General features: G+C 46.8%; 1 protein-coding gene across 1 annotated transcript in view; it reads left to right on the forward strand.

The window, feature by feature from the left end:
* Nucleotides 1-13,047, forward strand: part of GMPPA (GDP-mannose pyrophosphorylase A) — a 19,660-nt gene extending 6,613 nt beyond the window's left edge. The window contains exons 9-13 of the mRNA XM_015426903.1: nucleotides 1,694-1,791; nucleotides 6,792-6,838; nucleotides 9,509-9,601; nucleotides 11,074-11,242; nucleotides 11,705-13,047. Of these exons, the coding sequence (XP_015282389.1) occupies nucleotides 1,694-1,791; nucleotides 6,792-6,838; nucleotides 9,509-9,601; nucleotides 11,074-11,242; nucleotides 11,705-11,805 (508 nt within the window). The 3' untranslated portion in view covers nucleotides 11,806-13,047. The remainder of the gene's footprint in view (nucleotides 1-1,693; nucleotides 1,792-6,791; nucleotides 6,839-9,508; nucleotides 9,602-11,073; nucleotides 11,243-11,704) is intronic.
* Nucleotides 13,048-20,714: the final 7,667 nt, after the last annotated feature.

Raw genomic sequence — 20,714 nt, forward strand, 5'->3', positions numbered from 1 at the left:
CCGCTCTGTCAGGAAGTTCTTCCTGATGTTCAGCTGAAAACTCTTGATTTAATTTCAGTCTGTTGGTTCTGATTTTCTGGGGCAACAGGAAACAACTGCTCTCCATCCTTTATATGACAGTGCTTCCGGTACTTGAAGATGGCTATCGTATCACTTCTCAGTCGTTTCCTCTCCCGGCTAAACATACCCAGCTCCTTCAGCCTTTCCTCATAGGACTTGGTCTCCAGGCCCCTCATCATATTTGTTACCCTTCTCTGGACACGTTCCAGCATATCAATATCCCTCTTAAACTGTGGTGCCCCAAACTGAACACAGTACTCCAAGTGAGGTCTAACCACACCTCATTTTAGGCTGCTGTGTTTTAAGTGCTTTTATACTCTGGTTTGCTTTTATGAGGAGCTGCGGTGGCTCAAGTGGTTAGGACGCTGAACTGCAGGCCGTGGAAGGTCGGTAGTTCAGCAGTTTGAGACCCGAGTGTGCCGCATGATGGAGTGAGCTCCCGTCTCTAGTTCCAGCTCCTGCCAACCTAGCAGTTCGAAAGCAAGAAATTGCAAGTAGATAAATAGATACCACTTCAGTGGGAAGGTAACAGCGTTCCGTGCGCCTTGGTGTTTAGTCATGCCGGCCACATGACCACGGAAATGTCTTTGGACAGCGCTGGCTCTTCGGCTTGGAAACGGAGATGAGCACCGCAACCCTCGACTGGCTTTCGAGCAAGGGAACCTTTACCTTTTACCTTGCTTTTATGGGCTGTTATTATTGGTATGGTTTCAATTGACATTATTGATTTTGTTTGCATTTTTATGGATTGGTTTGTATTTACCATTTTAATTGTGAGCCACATCAAGCAGGTTTGGGATAGGTGTCATGCACATCTTCAAATAAATAAAACCCAAAATGCTGTGTCCATGGGGTTCCAGGATTTCTGCCATTCAGGCACTAACCTGATCCAGCCTGTTTAGCTGTTTAGCGGGCTTGCCGCGTTATTTGCCTTCTGATCATTCTCTGGGGATTGCCGTGCAAGCATAGAATCAAGTACTTCGCACAGAGTTTTGCATCCTATAGAACCTGGCTTCCTTTTCTTTGACAAGTCTCTAGCCATTATGGTTGGGATATTAATCTATAAAATGTATTGTTGCAGAATTGTGAAACGGCAGAAACCAAAGAAAGGACTGAACTCAAGTTCCATTATCAGTCAGGAGATGGATGGGGTGGTGCAGGCTGATTGTGGACACTGATCACAGTTTTTTCTTTCATGATAATGCTCTACAGCCTCTATAGCACAGCCTCTTCTTCTTTTGACCTTTCCCAGATCGTGCCAAAAAGAATTCCAAATTAATAACATGGATCTCAGAAGCAGAATAAGTAGACATTTTTTATCATTCTCATCTTATTTTTGAAAACAGAGGTTGAGTTTCATGGATAGCAAGAATGCATTCTGGAGGGGAAAAAGAATTTATGCATCGGTGCAGAGTTGGGGAAGAGCATACCAGGATAGGGTTAGGAGAACTCTGTCAGCAGAGAGAGAAATACACCATGAACTGTTCAAGGTAAAACAGATGCTGCTTATATTAAGCATTAGCTGCCTTTTGGCCAAGGAATTCATTATCTTTCTCTCTCTCTCTCTCTGTCCTATACATACCGTACCTGGTGGTAGTATCAGGTATAATGTCTCCTTCATTCACTTTGCCAGATCTGCCATCTATGCCAACCGCCTGTACCTGAGCTGCTACAATCAGTGCCATCCAGAGAGACTTGCCCAGAACCATCCAGATGGGTCCACTATCCGAGGTATTGGCTCCCCTCCCACACACTGTCAGAGCCCCACAGCAATCAATTCTCAACAATGTTCCTTCAGAGAGGTTCAAGTTTATTGAGTATGGTAAAGGCAGGTCATCTGTACATACACTCTGTGTCAGAATTGATTGCAAGTGCGCGAAATGGGGAGTTATACAAAAGTCAAATGGGTCCCCCTGATGGGTCTGAGCCAATCAGGGAATAAGCTAAAACCCACCTAAGCTAATGGGTTTGCATTCACAGCGAAAGCAGCAGCAAGGTACCAAGGTCACCAGCCTAAGCGAGCAGATCAGATGAGACAGGAGGAAACGAAAGCTAAGATTCCATTACAGTAACAGACTATCCATCAGCTTCTCCCCCCTCCACCAGCTATGACAGCGACCTAGCTGACATTCTGCCCCCCAAAGACCCACACACACCAGGCTTCCCAGGGTACATTTTGTGAAAAGCACGAATCAGTTTAGGCGCATTGACATAGCATTCATCAACCCATTCATTGTGTGAGAGGTCAAAGTCTTTCCATTGGACAAGATACAACACATGACCACGTTTGAGTTTCGAGTCCAATATCTGTGCGACTTCCTGACGGCGTTCACCATTCACCATCAGTGGAGGAGGGGCTGGAGGTCGAGGTCTCCATGTATTTGGCCCCAGATCCTGCTGCAGCAGGCTGAAATGAAAAATGGGATGCACGCCTTCAAGAGATTTAGACAATTCAAGTTCAACAGTCACCTCATTGATTTTGCGTAGCACTTTAAAAGGCCAGACATATCTCCAGCCCAACTTCCTGCTAGGCTGGAGACCCTTTAAGTTCTTGGTAGACAAGTACACTGTATCTCCAGGTTGTATGTTCCATTCCGGGGCTCTGCCCTTGTCAACCTGAGCCTTATAGTCTGCCTTTGCTTTATTCAAAGTCTTTGGATCTCGGGCCAGTGCTCCCGTAGTCCTTGCCACCAAATTTGGAGATTCCCTGGGGGGGGGGGTTAGGAGCCCCCACCGTGAGGAGCCCCCCCCCCCATAGCCATATAAAGCCTTGAAACGGGATAGTCCCGTGGAACTATGAACGGAATTATTATAACTGTATTCCGCATAAGGCAACAAATCAGCCCAGTCGTCCTGTTGCTAATTGGTAAATCATCTAAGACATTGTTCTACCACCTGATTGACCCGTTCGGTCTGGCCGTGTGTCTCTAGGTGGTAGGCACTGCTGAGGCCCTGCTCAATATCCGACACCTGCATGAGTTCTTTCCAGAAAGTAGCAACGAACTGGGTTCCTCTGTCTGATATTATCTTAGATGATACCGAATGCAATTTCACAATGTGATGCATAAACATCTTAGCAAGGGCTTTGGTGGTGGTCTGTACGACTTCCCGCACCAATCTCACAAGGGACTCCTTATCTTGAGAACATAAAAGGATACCATCAAGAGAAACCAAAGCCCCATTGAACAAATGCTTTTTCAACACATCATTGATTAAGTTCATGAACACCCCAGGGGTTCCTTGCAACCCGAAAGGCATCACCAGGTATTCAGACTGTCCCAATGGTGTATTGAAAGCTGTTTTAAACTCATCCCCCTCTTGGATGTGCACTCGGAGGTACACGTCCCTTAAATCCAACTTAGTGAATATTTTCCCCTTTGTGGCCTTTGCTAGGAGGTCTTTCATCAGGGGCAAGGGATAAGCGTTCGTGGCAGACACCGCATTCAGCCCCCGATAGTCTGTGCATAGTCTCAAGCCCCCGTCCTCCTCCTTCCGGAAGAGAACGGGAGCCACAAATAGAGAGGAGGCAGGGCGGATGAAACCCCAAGGCACGTTTTTGTCGATGAACTTCCGCAACTCAGGAGCCCTGAGCCAAGGGCTCCCTAGTACCATAGAGAAGCGGGCCATAGGGTTGATGACGAACGCATGCTGCTCCCGCATGGTAAAGCCATCCATCAATGGCTCGGGCAACCTTTGCACCGGGATCCCCAACCCTGTAACTATGGACGGGCTTATTAAGTCTCTGGCACACCCCGAGTCTATAAGTGCTCGTACGTGCCCTTGGGTTCCCATCTCTGGTCACGGACACAGTCACAAAAAATAGAGGGGGGTTGCTGCTGCTCACCAATTGTGGCGCAGATTGCTCTCGGACCTGCTGCTTTGCACCTTTCACAGCAGGTCCCGGCCTTTTCCTGCCGGCTGGGGGTTCCGTCTCAACCAGAGGAAGTGCCATCGGAAGGGGTGCCTAGCTGGAGGGCTCGGGGTTTCTTCAGGCACGCTCCTCCGCCCTTCATGGGGGTCTCTGCAGTCTTCTGCTCCGGTGCTTTGGCCCCAAGGGGTGTGATAACCGTGGGGCAGAAGGCGGCATAGTGGTCCGGCTCTCCACAGCACAGGCAGAGCCCTTGGCGCAGCTGTTGATCACGTAGAGGCTCTTTCAGCTTGGGGCACGGGGTCTTCACTCCTCCGCCTCCTGCTTAGGGGTGTGCATCCGGATCATCTGGAGGCGGTTCTCGGCATCCCCAGCTTCTCTCACCCAGGCGGCCAATGTCACGGGATTCACGCTGCGAAGCACGGTCTCCAGGATCTGGTGGTTCAGCCCTAAACGATACTGTTCCACAAGTATGGCTTCGGGCCATCCCTCAATCTTAGCCGCATACATCTTGAACTCGTTGGAGTACTCTCGCACTGACCGAGTTCCTTGCTTCAGAGCTCTCAGGCTGGCGCTTCCATAGGATCCTTGTGTTGCCTTCGCAAGGCCCACATGACCGCTTGCACTTCCTAGAGCTCAGGACCTCACAAGTTGTGCAGCCCAACATACCAGTCAGCCGCACATTCTCTGTGGTGCAACCCAATGTAATCCACTCGTCTGACGGGAAGGTGTGACCCCCAATACCGAAGGAACTTGCGCACTTGCAGCAGGAAGAAGGCGAGCTTCTCGGGGTTGCCATCAAACGTAGCATCCGGCAGGGCGGGTGGAATGGCTGGTCCTGCAGGTTGCTGCCCAGGCGGGGCAGCCGGGCTGCCCAGCCAGCCCCGCGAGGACTGGTTGCTGTGCAGGAGGCTGCTGCTGTCCTGGGGGTACCTGGCCACCTGGGGGAGCTGCTGGCACGGCAGGGCGCTGCAGCCACAGCTTGTACTGTAGTAGCGATGAGTCAGGGCAGGTCGAGCATCATGTCCTGCATCTCTCTTTGCATCTCCTCTTGTTGGGCTTGCAGCTGGCATTTCACACATTCCAGCTGGTCTTCGGCCCCACCGCCATACCTCCCTAAATCCCACTCATTCTCCACGGGGGGAAAGTAATCATACCGGCTGGGGCCCTTCAGCCGAGGGGTGGTTACCCACAACTCCCGAGTCGGGGTGGAGAAGTGGGCCCATGAGTACAGGTCCCACCAGGGCTTCTCCCGGCCGAGTTCATCTTCCCCAACACATGCCCCTGTGGTGGTAACAGTCCCCGTTGTAGTGGGGGCCTCTTCTGCAGTGGTAGCTGGAACACCCCCATCTTCCTCGTCACTCATGGTAAGGTACAGGGTCAGGGATTATAAGAGTTCTGACACTCTGTCAGAGTCCCGCAGCAATCAGTTCTCAACAACATTCCTTCAGAAAGATTCAAGTTTATTGAGGCAGTAAAGGCAGGTTATCTGTACATACACTGTCAGAACTGATTGCAAGTGCGCGAAATGGGGAGTTATACAAAAGTCAAATGGGTCCCCCTGATGGGTCTGAGCCAATCAGGGAATAAGCTAAAACCCGCCTAAGCTAACGGGTTTGCATTCCCAGCGAAAGCAGCAGCAAGGTACCAAGGTCACCGGCCTAAGGGAGCAGATCAGACGAGACAGGAAGAAACGAAAGCTAAGATTCCATTACAGCAACGGACTATCCATCAGCTTCTCCCCCCTCTAGCGACCTAGCTGACACACATACACATGAGACACATTCTGTTTGTTGGACAAGACACGCAATTCGTGCACCAAAATAAAACGGAACAATCCATCCCTCTTGCAACATATCAACTGGAATGCTGATGCCAGAACCCAGATTTTTGGCTCAGTTTTCAGGGATCTTGCTTGTCAATTTTAGCACCAGTAGTTTGTTGCTCCAAATTCTGTAATGGCCATTCTTTTAAGTTTCTGTAACTCAAGTGCTATTCCTATTTGTGTTGCTTTTGTTTCAGTGCTTCTCAAGATTTAACAGATTTCATTGGATTGATTGATTTAAAAGTTTCTGTCCTGCTTTCTCATTTAAAATAAATATCAAAGGAAGCTTCTAAATTGTAAAACTGTTTTGTAGCTACTGAAAACTTAAAAATGCAAAGAACATTAGAACAAGGATTGTAAAAAAGCAGTTTAATTTATCAGAAATCAAATCCAGTTTCCAGTGGTGGACAAGGTTATCTGGTTGCTAAAAGATGCTAGTGAGGATGTCAGGCACAAATTGCTGCAGAGGATGTTCCCACAAATAAGAAGCCACAACAAAGAAGATCCTGTTTCTAGTAGAGAGATCCACCAACTCCAAAGAAGGAGGGATGTGGGTCCAGCTTCTGAAAGTGGTCTTCACAGATGGCAGCTGGTCCTTCAGATTAGGAAACCATTCTGTTTTCTGGGTATTTGAAGCACTAGAATATAAAACGAATGCCTTGTCTTTCCTCCTCCCTCTCTTCCATCATCCTTCCTTCTCTGATTTGGGAGGGATAATTATACTCAGTGACAGAACCTGCAAATATCATACTTGGGGGAAGCTGCCTTTGGTTCAGCATATTGTCTCTAGAGGGAGGCTGTATTATAAAGGAATCTGTAGCAGCTTGGTCCAGAATCTGAAATAGGGGGAAGGATAAGATGATCCTGAAATTATGTATACACAGAAAGAGCTCCAGGATGGGACAACAGAGATACTTGGCCTTGTAGCTGGATGCTTGTGTGGTTATGGAAAAGCAGAATGCTGTTCACAGACATTTACCCTCACCATCCTGCAGTGGGGAGAAGAACCAATTATGTTGCTCTTTCTTTTCCACACAGGGAATGTCTATATCCACCCAACAGCTTCAGTGGATGCAACTGCTGTGGTAAGCATAGGGGGTATAATGAGCCTAGCACATGGGTTGGGACCTCGGAGTTGTAGTTTGTTAACTTGGGTACGGTCAGGAGCATAGACACTGTGCATAACTGAACAGGTGGATAAAACAGTGGCCTGCATTCTAGTTCACTAATGCTCTTTCTGCTGCACTGTATATCAGAGGGCCTAGAGTCAAAAAATTAGGAGAACAAACTCCCTGCCAGAAGTGATAAGGGTGGATATACTGGGCCCTAAGGGTTACTTAAAAATAGGGGATATTATTGCCCACCTGATCACAGCCTTGAGGCTGATCTTGAGATGGAGAAGGAAATAAAGGAGGTGTGACTAAAGCAGATAATGTGATATTGGGAGACTTCAACCACCCTCACACTGATTGGGTAAATATGTGCTTGAGTCATGCTGTACAAATGAGATTCTTAGACATCATAAATGACTGTGTGCTGGAGCAGTTGGTCACAGAGACAATCAGAGAGGAAGTGACCAAGATCTGGTGCGAGATGGAGATCTTGTTGCACCAGTTGGAAACAGTGACCACAATGCTATTAAGTACAGCATTCATATAAAGGAATGGGACCCCTAAAGTCCAAAACATTAACATTTGATTGAGGCCATTGGTCTGATCTAACATTGGCTTCTCTTATGTTCTTATGTTATGTAAAAGAGAGAGCTTGACAAAAATGAAAGGGAAACACAAGAGAATCAAATTCCTAGAGGATGCTTGGAAGCTATTTAAAACCATACTACTTGAAGCCCAGATAGAATGCATTCTTCCAGTTAGGAAGTCTAAAAAGAATGCTTCATGGTTAATGACCCAAGTCAAAGTAGCCATAAAGGCTTCTTTTAAAAAATGGAACGTCTGCCCCACTGAATTGAACAGAAGGGACCACTGGATCTGGCAAAAGAAGTGTACGTTAATAATTGGGAATGTGAAAAATGAATTTGAGGACCAGGTTGCTAAAAGCATCAGGATAAACCATAAACGTTTATTTAAATATATCCAGAGCAGGAAACCAACCAGAGAAGCAGTTGGACTTTGGATAACCGAATAAAAGGATTGCTATAAAGGGAGATGGCAAAAAAGCTAAATGAATTCTTTGCATCTGTGTTCATTGGGGGGGGGGGGTGTTACCCATGCCACAGCCACTATTTATGCGAAGGGAGTCTGAAAAACTACGTCAAATTGAAGTGACAAGAGATGAAATTCTAGATCTGTTGGGAAAATGGAAAGCCAGTGGTTCTCCAGGTCACCCGAAAGTTCTTAGGGAGCCTTTCCTGGTGCCTCTCTAGTGTCTCTAGAGGGTGAGCAGGGGCAGGGGGGACTTTTGCCCAGCAGGGCTCCTGATCAACCCTTAGAGATTCAGTTGGCTGTGCAGATTTTCCAAAAGTTTCTTTGGCAGCAGGTGCCACCACAACGCAAGAATCTTCACTGTATGACTGAAAATAAGCTGTGTATATGTAATAAAATATTTTGGCCCTGGTCACACGGGCCGGATATCGCAGGGGGGGGAGGCGTGGCTTATTGCCCCAGTGCAGTTTGATGCGCGATCAGATTCGCTGGTGGCACACCACGGGTCCTTCCCTCGGCGCCGGCAGGTAAACGAGGGACTGGAGGGGAATTCCGTGCTCCGGCGCGATCACACCACGGGGGTCTGGAGGCAGCCTGTGGCAAACGTTTACTAGTACCTTGGAGGTACTAGTTTTTTCACTCGCATTGTCGGCGGTAAGCCACGGGTGTGCTCCACTTCCCAGATGTTGGGGTGTGATCGCACCCAAGTAATCCGCCCACCATCCGTGCCTCTCCCGCGGCAACTTTGCCGTGTGACCGGGGCCTTTAAACAGTATGTTAATTTAAAAGGCATCTTGTTAAACAGAGCTTTTGCCTGAAATAGTTAAAAGTTACTGTTAGTCATGCATGGCGCCACTCCCTGAGATTTTGTGGTTGGCTTCATGTCTTGTGGCAGCCATTTTGTGGTTGCAGCTACCATTCAGTTTCAGAATTCCAAAGGTGCCTTCAGGCTCAAAAAGGGTGGGATGCCTGATCTATGGTATGCTGTCATGGGGAATACTGTCTGCAGGTCTGGTCAGTGTATCTCAAAAAGAACTTTGTAGAGTTGGAAAAAGTACAGGAGGGCAGCCAAAATGATGAAAGGGTTGAGCACTTTTCATTGAGGAAAGGGTGAAGAATCTGGGACTCATCAGTTTTGAAAAGGTGACTTAAGGGGAAACATTGTAAAGGGTTATAAAAGCTTATAGAATATGCACGGGGCAGAAAGAGTGGAAAGAGACACGTTTTTCTTCCTCTCTCAAAATACTAGAACTTGAGGCAATCCAGTGAAGCTTTTGAGCAATAGGTTCAGGATGGACAAAAGGGAAATACTTTACTCAATGGTTAAAAGGTAGTATTTGCTGCCAGAGGAGGTGGTGATGTCCACAGCCATGGATGACGTTAGAGGGGGATTAGACAGATTCATGGGTGATAGGTCTGTGATGAGTAAAGGGAACCTCCACATTCAGAGACAGTAAACATCTGCCAACATCAGGGGAAGCCCTTAGCCATGTTGGCCCTCCAGAGTAACTGCTTGGCTACTGTGTGAAATGCTGTACTATATGGACCACTGATCTGATCCAGCAGGGCTTTTCTCATGTGCTTTCTCTACAGCTGGGTCCCAATGTCTCCATTGGAAAAGGGGTAACAATTGGGGCCGGAGTGCGTGTGCGTGAATCCATCATTCTGCATGGAGCGTCTCTCCAGGTAGGTGCTTCTCTCAGGGGAGTGTTTTGATCTGTGGGTAAAGATCCGTTTTTAGGATAGTAAGTATAGTTTTATTACTCATTTGTTGCTGTAGAGCCAGTCACCTTCCTTCACGCTGTTGCTTCTCTAAGAATTCAAACAGCAATGTTTTGCCCCTGGGAAGTTCATAGAGGAATGGGGAGTTCTTGCCACAGGTACTGAGTCGGGGCTAGCAATACAACTCTGAGAGTGGTTGTAGTTGCATGTAGATTTTAGAAGCTGTTGTCTCTTTCCCAAATAGCAGCCCTAGTGGCTGCAGTTGGGGTGGGGGGCTGAGTGAAAGTATAGTTACGGTGTGCTTCTTCCTGAAGATGAAAACCAGGCAGGGGAGCTTGTAAAAAGGTTTCCCTTGCTCGAAAGCCAGTCGAATCCGACTCTAGGGGGTGGTGCTCATCTCTGTTTCCAAGCCAAAGAGCCAGCGCTGTCCAAAGACTTCTCCGTGGTCATGTGGCTGGCATGACTAAACGCCGAGGCGCACGGGACGCTATTACCTTCCCACTGAGGTGGTACCTGTTTATCTACTTGCAGTTTCTTGCTTTCAAAATGCTAGGTTGGCAGGAGCTGGGGCCAGAGACGGGAGCTCACTCCGTCATGTGGCACTCGGGTCTCAAATTGCCAAGCTAGCTACTGACCTTCCAGTCTGCAACTCAGTGTCTTAACCTCTGAGCCACCATAGCCCCTAGGGGAGCGTGTAGAAAGCTCTAATTGTTTGTTTCATGCCCAGCAGGTGGCACTAGAATACTGTGAAGGTTTTTTTAAAAATGTTCTTATTCAAGGACTTTCAAGCTCAGGGTTAAATGTGCGATTGTATAAAACCCTGAAACAGGCTATAGGTGTGCACTAGAATACTGTGAAGGTTTTTTTAATAAATGTTCCTATTCAAGGACTTTCAAGCTCAGAGTTAAATGTGCGATTGTGTAAAACCCTGAAACAGGCTATAGGTTTTGATGTATGTATGTCAGAAAGTCAGTATGTAAATGTGGCTCAGTTTCTAAGAATGGTGGGACATTTGCAGTTCTGCCATTTAAAAAAATGCAGACACTTAACATTTGGTGAAGGGGGAATGACCGATGTATTTGTTTCCTTAACATATCCCACTTCTAAAAATCTTCCTTTCTGTTAAATAATAATTTGTGTAGCACAATTCTGAGCATATTTACTCCAAAGAAAGTCCTGCTGCACTGAATGGGACTTGCTTCCAATGACTACTTGAAGTGCTCCCCATATGTGGGAATCCTCACCAAACTTTCACTGCAGTCCTAAGCAGAGTTGCCTCCATCTCAGCCCACTGGCCTCGGCCGGCTTAGACCAGTGCAGAGGGATGCCAGCTCTGGTTCGGGGAAGCAGGCCCCGCCTTCCTCAGTTACTGTGGCAGAAAGTCACTGATCACGTGTTGGCTGCTTCATTGATCGATTTCTCCCCACTTTTCTTAGGATCACACCTGTGTGCTTAACAGCATTGTGGGCTGGGATAGCACCATTGGACGATGGGCTCGTGTGGAGGGCACCCCGAGTGACCCCAACCCTAACGACCCCTATGCAAAGATAGACAGTGAGACACTTTTTCGAGATGGCCGCCTCACCCCTTCGATCACCATTCTGGGTAAAGTTCTTCGGTTCCCAATAAGCCCCTTTCCCGTCCGCTCTGTGTCAGACAGACTTTCCTGCCTTTATTGTTTTTTGAATCCTGGTTTCCAGACAGAATTGGAGCGGTCTAATTACCCATCGGCCCTGGGTCCTGGGGTTGGTGACAGAAGCCAGAATGTCCCTCCTCTCTTCTCTGCTGTTACAAGTGCAACTGGCCGTTGGGAGGAACGGGGGAAGCCAGCCTCCCTTCCCTGCCGCTGCGCATTCTTTGCCTGGTAGCTGGGGTTGGGCTCTCTTCCTTTCTGACGTGTTCTGTCTGGGAGGAAGTGGAGGTAACAGTTATGTGGCCTTTGGTGCTGCAGCAAGTAATAGAGCTCTTTGCCACTGCAGCCAGAGTATGCAGCTCTCTAACGAACTACCCTTGTAAGGTGACGTTTTCTCTTTTTTGCTGATGTCTCTCATGTTTCTTCCTCTCCAGGTTGCAATGTGACCATCCCTGCTGAAGTGGTCATCCTGAATTCTATTGTTCTTCCCCACAAGGAGCTCAGTCGGAGCTTCAAGAATCAAATCATTCTCTGAGGGGCCCAGATGTAGCCCCCGGCAGCCCCCAGAAAGAAGGGCAGAGCCCCTCCTGATGAGGTCGCGTGTGATGACATCATCAGCCATGCCCTGTCTTTTTGCCTGGACCTCCTGCTCTGGCGTCTCTAAAGATCTCCCTCTGGGCCTGCTCATGGAGCAGGGGAGGGGAGTTTCTCTCTTGGGCTGCAGGCATTTGGGATGAGTCACCTTCTCTTCATTCTAGAACTGCTGCAAGTTCCACCCGGAAAGAAAGAAGGAAGCCAGCCATGGCCAGTGGCCATAATGCTGCCTCAGAAATGCTGGAGGAACTGGTGGCAAAGGGGTATGGAAGCACCAAAGTTGTAGCCTTCTCTGAGTAGCCAGACCCCTAAGAAACCACAGGGCCTATCTTTTTGCACCCCTGGATCTTAGGGGCACTCAACACACCCAATTCCCACCAGCCACATAGCACCTCTCCTGGTTTCCCAGAGTAGGATGCTGGTAGACCAGAGCCAGTGTAGGGTCAGAGCAGGTGGTGTCGCCCATGTGGCAGAGAGATTGGCAACGCCACAGCATGGGACCCTCTACCCCCCTTTTTGGGGCATTGCTTCAGTAAGGCACTAAACTGGGCTCAAAGGAAGCTGCCAAGCAGATGTGCCGTACTTAGACTACTGGTCAGCCGTTGCCTCCATAGGGTGTCCAGGAAGAGGGCTCCAGCCCGTTGAAGGGTGGGTCTGCCTTCACACAGCTTTTCTTCTGCTGCCGGGTGAGGTTTTGATCTCAAGGCTCCAGTGGATGGTGTAGAAATGTTGGGGGATGAACAGCAGCTGGATGTGACATGCCTTTCTGAAGAAATGTCTTAGCTTTTTGTTCGTTTAGAATAGCTTCCCATGAGGATGGGAGCCTGTGCTCAGTAGGTGCTTTGGGGGTCAGAACCAGGTCTGCAGCATGTGAAAAATATCCCCATCTGCTGTTAGGATGTGAAGGTTTATGCATGTTTCAGCTCTGGGCTGAGAAAGTCCTTTACCATCTGTCTTTTGTATAAAAGGTTGCAGAGATAGTGGTCACAAACAGATTAGGAGATTTTTTCCCCCCTGACATAACTTTTAGAAGCCCCATTAAAGTGGTAAATCCAGTTTTCTTTGCCATCACAATAATGGTTGTGTTCACACTGGCAGTTTGGCCCGATAGAGGCACATTTCACAGATGGATTAAACGGGCAGGATCACACAGCCACATCTTTCAGGCGTTCCCCGGGCGTACTCACCCCGTCAGAGGACGACTTGGAGCGGGGTTAAAAAGCCACCACCTCCGAAGTGGTGTTTTTGTTTCCCCGCACATTCATTGCGCATGGCCGGATGTCTGAACACGGGGGAGCACGTGCAGAACGGATTTCGCAGTGTGAACCTGTAGTTCCGTTCTGCCGCTACGGAGGCGGTTTTTAAAAAGACTTGCCTATGTGTGCATTTGTGTGCATGCACACTACGCGCACACATGGTGTTTGGATTTTTTCTTGCAGTTCACTCCGTGACTGAGGCGCCACAATAATGTGGAGGCTTTACCACAGGATGTCTCCGTGGGTAACCCACGGCAGGGTGTGCTGTGTGCCTGATATATCCCACTACACTTTAACCCGATTCAATTAGAGGCGGCACCATTATCGCACCAAGGCGCCAGTGTGATCACAGCCAATGTCTTCTGTTGTGTGCCAGCTTGGTGTTGCATCTCCAAAATGATAATTGCAGAGCTAATCCAGAGGGAAGCCCATCCTGTATCACAACAACATATTGAGGGCTGCAGTGGATGCCAAGGTTCAAGATATGTCAGTGCCTCAAGACTCAATAATTATTTTACTAAAACATCTGTATCCTGCCTTGCTGCCCAGTCAGGGGCCTCAAGGCAGTGCACAATCAAAAAGACATGAAAAATCAACTTTAAAAACACGTATAAAACAGCAATTAAAACAAACAAGAAGGAGGGTCAGTAAGGGAACATCACCTGAAACAAAAAAAGTCTTCACCCCCCTAGCGGATGTTAATGAGAGAGGGAACAAATGAATCTCCCTAGGGAGCGAATTCCATCGTTTGGGAGCCATGATGACTGAGGAGGCCCTTGCTCAGGTTGCCACCAATGTTCCCTCTAAGCCGTGGAGTCTTGTGAGCAAAAATTCTACTTTGTGAGCTACTGACCTTAAAGTTGTGAGCGAGCGATTTGGCTACTGTAGAAATTAGTTTGCTCTGGAGCCCTCCTTCCCAAGCTAAGACAAATGTGTGAGCCGTAGGCTAAAAAACTGCGAGCTAGCTCACACTAACTCAACTTAGAGGGAACACTGGTTGCCACCTGTCTAGTCTCAAAGCAGCTCCCTTTGCTGGGATCCCAGAGGAGGTTTAGAGCTATGTTTCCTCCCCACTGGGTGGCCTCTTGCATTCTGAGCAATTGGAGCACACGGGTGAACCAACGGCAGCAATGGAGGAAATGGCTGACCTGCAATAAAGCTCCCACACACACAGGCAATTCCTGCAGGTAGTAGAATTCCATTTGAACAGGTCCTGTCACATAAGTGTGATTGCCTTGGCCTTGATATTTAACCCATAAAGGACCTGTTCTCTGGCCAGAGTTCCTTCGTGGGTGCAAAGCAGAATCTTTTCCTCTCTGTGTATCTCCTGCCTTTTATAAGAATGGGGCCTGAGTGAAGACCTTTGCATGTCAGCCTTCGGTTGCTTTGTGTTTGTCCAGGATTCACTTTGCATTGTCTACTTGGCATTAGTTGACTTTTGTTCTTTGTCGCTTTACCAGGGGAATGCAAAGTATACAAAACCAGAGAACCACAGCTCTAGTAACAATAGAGAAGAACAACGAAAGCTGTGTATATCTGCTAAATGATATTAACAAAATCAACAATTACAGTAAATATATTTTATATAATAAGCTATCCAAAGTCATAGACAGGTGCAAGAAAAGGTCCAAACAGTGAGGTTAACGAAGTTTTCTGGATTACAAAGTCGTTTTGTAGTCTTCATCCAAACAGGACCATATATATCTTTTAGAGCTATCAAATAATACATAATTTGCATGAATTACAATTGTACAATGGTACAATTAATACAGTTTGTATTAATTTGTGTATTTTTAATAAATTTTAAAATGTTAATAATAAATTATTCCATTTTAAAGGTTTTTAATTCATTGTATTAAAATCAATAAATACCTACCGATTTTCATTTTTTGCGTGTTGCATAATTCTATAAATAGTCACATGAACTGTGAAAAAATATATTGTACTTCAATACCATAATAAGTTAAAACATTCATCAACATTTATCAAGGTTAAGACATTCACCAATAATTTTCATGTAATTAGATTTATCAGGATCAAAACACTCACCAACAATTTTCATACAGTTAGATACATCTATTTCCAAGGTCAGGCCAACAATACAGTGAGTAGACATACACAAAGGACTTCTACAGCGTGAAGCCTTTTGGATTCATAGGCTTAAAACATATCACCCTTATGGGCTTAACCTAGCTCTGGAACTTTCCTGCTTCTTGTCTGACCTTGGAAATAGGTGTATCTAACTGTATGAAAATTGTTGGTGAGTGTTTTGATCCTGATAAATCTAATTACATGAAAATTATTGGTGAATGTCTTGAGTCCTTGATAAATGTTTTAACTTATGGTATTGAAGTACAATGTATTTTTTCAGAGATCATGTGACTATAGAATTATGTAACGCAAAAAATGAAAATCTGCAGGTATTTATTGATTTTTAATACAATGAATTAAAAACCTTTAAAATGGAATAATTTATTATTAAAAATTTATTTAAAATACATAATACAAACTGTAAATATGGTACACTGCACCATTGTACTTCATGCAAATTATATATTATTTGATAGCTCTAAAAGATATATATGGTCCTGTTGAGATGAAGACTACGAAATGACTTTGTAATCCGGAAAACTTTGTTAACCTCAGTGTTTGGACCTCTTCTTGCACCCGTTTATGATTTTGGATCTTATTATATAAAATATATTTACTGTAATTGTTGATTTTGTTAATATCATTTAGCGGATATACACAGCTTTCGCTGTTCTTCTCTACTGTTAGCAGGGGAATAGCCATTTAACTTACTGGGAAAGTTCCCAGTGGGCTGCTGCCCTGGAGGGCCAGTGGTGGCCGGGAGCAAGTAGAGCGAAGACCCAGTAGCTCTGCTGGTGCCACAGAGACCACTTGGAGGCAACACTGGGTATCAGTTTACCAGTTGCTTCCTCCTGAAGTGTTGCTGGTTGGTAGAGAAGGAAATATTGGGCAAACCAACATACCTTATCGGTACTGCTGGCTGGATCTGAGTGGCCTTTGCAGTGGTGGCTGGAAGGGCCACAGGGCAGCTTTCTTTGGCTTGCTCCTGGCTCATTTTGACCTTTGATCTGCCATATTAAATATGCATTTCAATAACTGGAAAACTCTGGAGTTGCAGGCCTGTGTGTGAATGGATCCTCAGAGGCTATCTTGTTACTGGGTTGTGAGATTAGAGAATATGCGGATTGTTAAGCACTTTCTACATTGGCCAGATTCAGTGCTGACAGTTATTTCATAGACGGATGTAGAAGACCCACCCTTGATCCTGTTTCCTGATATTTATTTCTACGTTTATAGCCTGCCTTTCACACCGAGACTCCAGGAGGATTACACAGTTTAAATCAGTCTAGTCAAATAGCATGATACATCCAATAAGCAGTGCAACAGGACTAAGAACCAGTACAAAAATGCATGGCGAGAAACAATGCAAAACAGGGAATTGCAGAAAACAATGTAGTAACCGCAGGGCAGCATGTATAACAAACAGATAATACTTAAAACAGTGGCATAAACACCATCCTGATTCCCTCTATAAAAGCATCCGCCTGGCTGTTTTGTTGTCCTATGGCCCTGTTCCCTTCATTACAATGCCCTTCCTAACCTCCTCAGGCAGGCCGTTCCCCAAGGTGGGGGTCATCGTAGAGAATGTTATGTCTGAACTACTCTTGACCCTGCCCATTTGCAGGCTGGTGCTTTCAGGAGGCTTTGTTCAGATGAGCCAAGTGGTGGTGGAGGAGCATAGTAGGAGAAATGGCCCTGCAGATGCACGAGGGTCGAAGGCCATGGAAGGCTTTGTAGGTGATAACCTGAATAGAATGTGGTGATTGATAGGTAATCGGTGAAGTGTCTGGAGAACAGGTGTAATAGGCATACTTTGCCAAGCTCCCAATAGTAACTGGACTGCAGCCTTTTGTCTCAGCTGGAGTTTCCAAGTTTGACTTCAAGGGCAGACCCACATATAGAAAGCTTTACAATAGTCCTGAGGTCACTGTGGGATGGATCCTTGTGGCCTGATTGGCCAAGTTAAAGCAGGGAGCCATTGTCTGAGTTAAATGAAGATGGTGAAAAGCATTTTTGTAGCTGGATTAACTTTTGCAGTAATGCTGGGTCCAGTGTAACCCCCTAGGCTCTTAAGCGAGTCAGCAAGAGTCAAACAGAGAGATTGGATTTATACCCTGCCCTTCACTATCCAAAGGCGTCTCAGAGCGGCTCACAAACTCCTTTCCCTCCCCACAACAGACACCACGTGAGGTAGGTGGGTCTGAGAGAACTCTGACAGAAACTGCTCCTTTTCAAGGACAGCTCTTATCAGAACTACGGCTTGCCCAAGGTCACCCAGCAGCTGTGAGTGAAGGAGTGGGGAATCAAACCCGGTTCTCCCAGATTAGAGTCCGTGCACTTAACCACTGCACCCAACTGGCTTAAAGGTGTGTGTCTTAAGAAATCCATGAGAAACAGTGAAGTACAGTCAATAAGGGTATTGGACTGGAAGCCTGGTGAGCAAGGCGCAGACAGCCGCTCAGCAAGAGAAGTATCCAAGGCCAAGTTGTAGACAAGATGCTCCACATGCAGAAGACGAAGAGGAGATTGGATTTATACTCTGCCCTCCACTCGGGAGTCTCAGAGCAGTTTACAAACGCCTCCCCCTCCCCACAACAGATACCCTGTGAGGTAGGTGGGGCAGAGAGAGCTCTTTTGAGAGCTGCTCTTGAGAGAACAGCTCTGACAGAACTATGGCTTGCCCAAGGTCATCCAGCAGCTGCAAGTGGAGGAGTGGGGAATCAAACCCGGTTCTCCCAGACTGGAGTCCGCGCACTTAACCACAACACCAAACTGACCCCTATCGAATGTGGAAAGGACAATGTTCTCCAAGACTTGGCCTTCCCAGCCAGTGTTATCTCTGTCTTGAGGATATCAGGGATCTGCTTTCATATAGATGATTCCAGGAAGAAAACCTAGCATGTTGGAGAAGAGCTAGATTAGGGAAATCCTGCCTTGCAATTTGAAAGAGAATGTCAGTAAGTAAGTGGAATAAAGGTTTGTGTAATTAGACTTTCATAAAACTGGGTGTAAAGCTCTCCATCAAAAGGCTTCTGTAAAAGGTTAAGTAGTCGTGGCATAAGCAGAAGCATCTTTTTGTGGATTAACAAGTGGCTGAATGATAGGAAATAGAAGGTAGGCATAAATGGTCAATTTGCACAGTGGAGAGAGAGAAACCACAGGGAGCCTCGAGGATCTATAATGGGACCTCTGCTTTTTAACATACTCATTAATGACTCGGGGAAACAGATTGAGCCAGGGAGCAGCAAAATTTGCAGATAATAAATTATTCAAGGTAGTTAAATCTAAAGCAGATTGTGAGGAGTTCCATGGGGATCTTAGAACAGTGGGAGAGTGGGTAATGAAATTCTGCCTTGGTAAAAGCAAAAAAGCACATGGGGAGGGGCACCCTAGCTTCAGGTACTTGCTTTGGGGTTTGGGATTGGCTACCTTCGTTCAGGAAACAAACAAGCTTGGATCTATTCATGTTTATCCAGGCTATGACCTTGGCTAGTTCCAACAAGTATCGAAGAGCACCAGTTGTTGGGGCCCTACAGCCAACAGGAGACTTCTAAGGAAGCCGGGCAAAGGCGTCAACCAAAGGCATTGTGTGCTGTTTAGTGCCCTGTTAATGAAGTTATTGTTGCCTTGGGCTGAATTAAATTGATACCAAATGTATCCATAGCCTTCTAAGAACAATACTGTGTTTGATATGTAGCTTAGTTTGCTGACATGAGTTATCTAGGCAAAGAACTCTGAGGTGCTCAGTCTATTGGTGCATCCCACTCCCTCCACCTCCTCCTTTTGGCAAGGTCCCTATAAATTCTGATGCCGGCCTTGGATTCCGCAGGAATTCCCAGGAAGTGTACTTAGAGTCAACTGTGTATAGCTCCCTGGAATCTTCAGCACTGTTCTGTTTTTAATAGATTTTTACCCCATCCTTCCTCCAGGTAGCTTAGGGTGGCAGCTGCTGTTAGCTGACTGTAAAGATTTATTAGAAACAGGGAAAGAACAGATGGCTGCGTATATAAATCAGTGTGGTATCCAAACTGTGCATGAGGGTGTGGACAGTTCAAATCAACTCCCATCAACATGGTCAGGTACCTGCCAGACCCATGATCAGACAGAGCCCTCAGCTTGGCTGCTGCAGTGAGGAATGACCACAGTGTTGACTTTTCCTTCCTAGCAACTGCTCTTCCTCGGGAGCATTTCCTCCTGTATGTAAAGTTCTCGGTAATAACGTGGGCACCAAGGACAAGGGCTGGTGGAGTTACGCCAGCACTGAGTCCACAAACCACCGCAAAATAGCTTTCTGTATTCAGCCCCATACTCACACGGGAAGGCACTCTACCCTCCTTGTTTACGACCAGCCCATCTGCCCGCCTCCTTGAGGCAGCAAGGAGCAGCAGCAGCCACCGCCAGCTGCTTACCCACCCTCTCCCTCTGGGTGTTTGTTTACTGTGGAAATGAAGTCCAGAAGGAGAAGGTGGAAGCGAGAGGATGGGAGCAACAATGGCTGCTCTGCCCATCTATCATCTGCCTCTAGGTGCCAGAAGGTGGGGCTGTCCCTGCCAGGGTTGGAGGGGATGCGCTATGCTGGAGGTGCCTTGCCTAAGGGATCCCAAAATCCAGCCGTTAGAATGAGGCACTTCACCTTGAAAACAGTATCCTGGCACTGTCAAATGGACAAAAGGCCAAGTAAAAACCATGTGCAAAAGCATGCACTTGGAAATCGTGTGACTCAGAACTCACTGGCTATAGCACAGAGTCGTCCTGGCCTCCAGTGCCAAACTGATGCTCCCTCTCTCCCTAGGTGCCACTGGACTCCTAACCCAAAGTGTATCAAGGCCCTAGCAGGCCCCCACGCATGCTGACGGGCGACATTTGGCTTGGAGGTGCACACGTTGTACAGGCCTGGACTAGAGTCAAGACTACTCCAAGGTATTCTGTCACACTTGACAGAAGGACTGGCCAGAACGGCTGTATTAAATATCTAGAAATTGGAGATATACTTGGGAGATCTGGGATTGGTCAATGGCTTTTGAGAACTAAATGCTCTAGCATTGACTTGAGCAAAGTGGATGTGGACTGTCCTACAAATGGCTCTGAATTTTCAAAAGGAAAAAGTAGAATGCAAATACAATAAGGAAGAGGAGTACGGGGCTAGCTGCTTTGTTGATTTCCTAAATACAGCTTCAAACTTCATGCTGTGTTAAGTCTGTCTCTCTCTCTCTCTCTCTCTCTCTCTCTCTCTCTCTCTCACACATTTGGCTCTCTTGACTCATGAGTTTGCCCATCACTGCTCTAGCATGACTTGAGCAAAGTGGATGTGGACTGTCCTACAAATGGCTCTGAATTTTCAAAAGGAAAAAGTGGAATGCAAATACAATAAGGAAGAGGAGTATGGGGCTAGCAGCTTTGTTGATTTCCTAAATGCAGCTTCAAGCTTCATGCTGTGTTAAGTCTCTCTCTCTCTCTCTCTCTCTCTCTCTCTCTCTCTCTCTCTCTCTCTCTCTCTTTCACA

Source organism: Gekko japonicus, unplaced genomic scaffold (genome assembly GCF_001447785.1).
Source record: "Gekko japonicus isolate JY-2015 unplaced genomic scaffold, Gekko_japonicus_V1.1 scaffold104, whole genome shotgun sequence".
Lineage (NCBI taxonomy): Eukaryota > Metazoa > Chordata > Lepidosauria > Squamata > Gekkonidae > Gekko > Gekko japonicus.